Source organism: Dendroctonus ponderosae, unplaced genomic scaffold, assembly GCF_020466585.1.
Source record: "Dendroctonus ponderosae isolate FM_Combo_2020 unplaced genomic scaffold, Dpon_F_20191213v2 Dpon_F_20191213_3, whole genome shotgun sequence".
In the NCBI taxonomy this organism is placed as follows: Eukaryota; Metazoa; Arthropoda; class Insecta; order Coleoptera; family Curculionidae; genus Dendroctonus; species Dendroctonus ponderosae.
In genome coordinates this window covers 13,281,683-13,285,345 of record NW_026018508.1, presented here as the reverse complement: position 1 = coordinate 13,285,345, position 3,663 = coordinate 13,281,683, and the positions used below count along the sequence as shown (strand labels likewise).

The 3,663-nt window shown below is 38.0% G+C and overlaps 2 protein-coding genes across 4 annotated transcripts in view; one reads left to right on the top strand and one right to left on the bottom strand.

Moving 5' to 3' along the window:
- Positions 1-3,391, top strand: part of LOC109537524 (kinesin-like protein KIF18A) — a 5,527-nt gene extending 2,136 nt beyond the window's left edge. Inside the window, exons 4-12 of the mRNA XM_019904300.2 lie at positions 30-208; positions 268-437; positions 495-611; positions 674-1,132; positions 1,228-1,492; positions 1,550-1,778; positions 1,962-2,147; positions 2,510-2,719; positions 2,939-3,391. Of these exons, the coding sequence (XP_019759859.2) occupies positions 30-208; positions 268-437; positions 495-611; positions 674-1,132; positions 1,228-1,492; positions 1,550-1,778; positions 1,962-2,147; positions 2,510-2,719; positions 2,939-2,976 (1,853 nt within the window). The 3' untranslated portion in view covers positions 2,977-3,391. The remainder of the gene's footprint in view (positions 1-29; positions 209-267; positions 438-494; positions 612-673; positions 1,133-1,227; positions 1,493-1,549; positions 1,779-1,961; positions 2,148-2,509; positions 2,720-2,938) is intronic.
- The window catches only part of LOC125503932, a 41,345-nt gene continuing 41,049 nt past the window's right edge, over positions 3,368-3,663 (bottom strand). For all 3 annotated transcript variants that reach the window (XR_007281174.1, XM_048665102.1, XM_048665101.1), the window contains one exon: positions 3,368-3,562. Coding sequence is in view for 2 of the 3 variants with exons in the window: in XM_048665102.1 (XP_048521059.1) it covers positions 3,384-3,562 (179 nt within the window). In the remaining variant the exon portion in view is untranslated. The remainder of the gene's footprint in view (positions 3,563-3,663) is intronic.

The following is a 3,663-nucleotide window of genomic DNA, read 5'->3' as shown; positions in this document are numbered from 1 at the left end:
CCGTCAAATACGTTTTTTTTTTCGTCTAGGTGTGATGATTCCTGGTGTGAAGGTCCACAAAATCAAAAGTCCCGAAGAGCTGTTTAGTTTACTGGAACAAGGAAATAAGAGACGGACGCAACATCCGACCGATGCCAATGCCGAGAGTAGCAGATCGCATGCGGTGTTTCAGGTTTATATTCAAATGACCATTAAAGCCAACAGAGAGGTGAATTTTCATTGATGTAAATACTGGACAGTCGATTGATGCTAAATGTAACGCTTTAGATTAGAAGAGCTAAATTGAGCATGATTGACCTAGCTGGAAGTGAGCGGGGATCCGCGACTGGTTTCGTTGGAGCTCGCTTTAAGGAGGGTGCCAACATTAACAAGTCTCTGCTGGCCTTAGGGAATTGCATTAACAGTTTAGCGGATGGTCTTCGGCATGTTCCATACAGGTTCATTAATTCTTATTCTAGCATCCAGAGCTTTATTGATTCTGACTAATTTTTCAGAGACTCAAAATTGACACGGCTTTTAAAGGATAGTTTAGGCGGTAATTGTCACACTATTATGATAGCAAACGTGTCTCCATCCTCAATCCATTATGATGACACTTACAATACGCTCAAGTAAGTTAGATTGCTCATAAATTTCGTGCTCTAACTTGAAGCTTACCTGTAAAATTGTCTAGATATGCGACTCGTGCGAAAAACATCAAGTCGATTATTAAAAAAAATATTGTCAATGCCGAGCTGCATGCTGACAAGTATATAAAAATGGTTGACGATCTGCAATCTGAAAACGCCCAGCTCAAATCCGAATTGGCCACATTAAAGAAACAGTATGAAGAATTGCAAACCAAATTCACCCAAGTGTCTAATGGAGACATCTGTGCAGTGGATAATTGCAATTCGCAGGATGCAGGTCAAGAAAATATAGCTGCAGAACTTCTGCAGGGAAATCAAGAACTGAAGAAGCAAAATGCAGCCTTAGAAAATGTTATCGGAGGCTTGAGAACTTGTGAAGCTTCGACTCAGCAAATCGATCCCAAAGTTTTACAGAATTATCAGGCTTTGGTTCAAGAAAAGAAGGACTTGATGGATAGCGAATTTCAGTTGAGGTCTGGGGAATTAGTAATGTCGCTGAAAAGGTATGTAATTTGAAATGAATTTTTCCCATATTTTCACACGTTGCCATTATAAATCCACAGTAATTAACAATATTTTGTAATTATTTTCATATCAGAGAACTGAAGCAAGATACGCAAGAGAGGCTAAGCGTTTTTTACCTGGACACTCCCACGAAAGATGATAGACGTCGCAAGTTGATCGAACAAGTGCAAAGATCTGAGAAGAAAGAACAAACTACCAATGTCGCCCTTTGCCAGAATAGAAAGCTCCAGGATAAATCAGACGAGAATCTGCAAGAATGTCTTGACCGTAATCCCGAACTGGTCAAAATCCACGAGCTTTCGATATTGGAATTGGAGAAATTACGCCTTACATATGACGTATGTATTTTACCAAATTGCCGATTGAATTTTATTTAGATAAGTCTTTAATTGTAGCGAGACTTAGAGCAAAAGAGACACCGTGTTTTGCTGGATGACCACCACGACAAATGCCAACTTATTGCTCAAATGACCAATTTAATGAAGCAATTGTTTTTATCAGTTGGAGGCAGAGCAGATGCTCCTGTAGCAATTATAAGGAAGTACGAGGAACTAGTGGCTATTTTCGAAGGGAAGAAAAGTTTAACGTGGGGGGATGGAAAATCCGCAGACGAATTAGATTCTGGTGAGTCAAATAAGAATATATATTTTACATGTTTTAAATATGTGTAAAATGTCGAAAAAACTTGAAGGGGTTAAAAACGTGAATTAAAGTAGACAAACACGTGATCAAAAATGTGCTCTTTCTGGGTTTGGCGGTGTGCCTGTGCTTTTAAGTGAAAAAACCTATCAATCTACTTGATTCTAGGTCTAAGTTCAACAACGAGTGTAAATGAAAACGCCGAAGAACAGAACAGGGCAACGAAACGAAAAATCGAAAGCGAAACTCCAGTCCGCTTAGATTCTACATTTGTGTGCAATACTGGAGCATCATCAAGCACAACTGAAGTTCCCACTGTTTTGACTCCGATCAACACTCTGATGGTGGTTAAAGGTGGGGAGTATTTTGGTCAAGTAATAGTAGAAATATTGCATGGCTTGTTTCAAGGGGTAGGACGAGTAAATCACAAGTGCGATATATGAAGTAGTGGAGTTTGTTTTCCTTTCTTTTCTCATGAGTTTACTCAGCAAATTCATAGTCACACTCAGAGTTAATTATTAAAAGATAATACTTCGTTATAAACTTGATCACGTCTTTTTCTTCCGGTTACCGTCAATGAAATCATTTCTCTAAACCGCAATGAAGTGTTTTTGGTCGAGAATTTTTCAAACCCTGCTAAGCTAAATCCCGAACGGGAAAGTGAGTAATTGTAAACGTTACAAAGATGTCTCATATAAATTTTCTTTTGCCCATAGGAAGCAAAAGTCCGGCTGTTAAGCGACTGGCAACTGTTGCACCTCTGAAAAGTCGGTTTACGGTTCCCAAGCGGCCCTTGTTGACTGGGACCCAGAATCACATTTCCCCAAAAGGCAAGTTCATGCCCAAAGGTCGGGACGCTTATCGGTTTACCACAAAGGCATCCATCAGGCCTGACTCGAAGAGAGAATTGACCAACGTTAGGAAAGGTAAGCTAAATATAAAACAGTTGAAATAGCTTCAATTTATTAATTAGGACCATCCTGAATTTAAAAGTTCTGTTATAAATCTAGTTTTGTATGTATTAATGTACTAAACCTTAATAGTCTAAAGTCTATCAAATTATAGAAAAGGCGAAAATATTTACTGAGTTGAGGAAGTTTTTCTTCCGGAGTGAATCTAAGAAATTGATTTCGAATGTTTTATAGTGATGCCCCAACCGAGCAGCCGTCCCAAGTTCATGTAGTAAGTAGTCGATTTGTACAAAACTTCAATCTTGCCAGTGGGAACTGTGGACGTGTGTGACCTATTTTATATTTTTTGTTTGTATTTCTTTTTTTACATGTCTATTAAAATAAAATTTACTTGTGTATATAGGATTAAGATTTATAAAGACATATATTATATTACGCTTCAAAATAATACGGACATTTTAAGAGTGTTACTGATACCGTGCTGGCGCATGGACGATGAACGACACGTTATATAATACAGTTTATATTCTGGATATCAGATTAATATAAACGTTTGCATATATGTATATATGTAATTTGCGGGGTTTCAGAATATAATAGATGTTTTCGAGTTTAGGACTTGCTCATGTAAAAATGAGAACTAGATACATGTAGATATTTCGCTAAACTAATAAAATATTTAATAATCATTGAGTTTATTGTACACTTCAACTGCCTTTGTCACCAGTTGTTCGAACGAGCTGAAACGCGAATCGCTGTGCAGGCTCTGAAGTCTCGCTCGTATTACGGGCGTCAGCCGAGCTCTTTCTATAATCAGCAGGAGACCAACGGTGAAAATCGAAAACAGAAGAACGGAACCTAAACAAAATATTTGGTAATTTAGCATTCAAGAGCATACCGGAATTGGAACTAAAAATACGACTTCAATCGCTTTTCATTCGCTCGATTTTGGAAGTTAT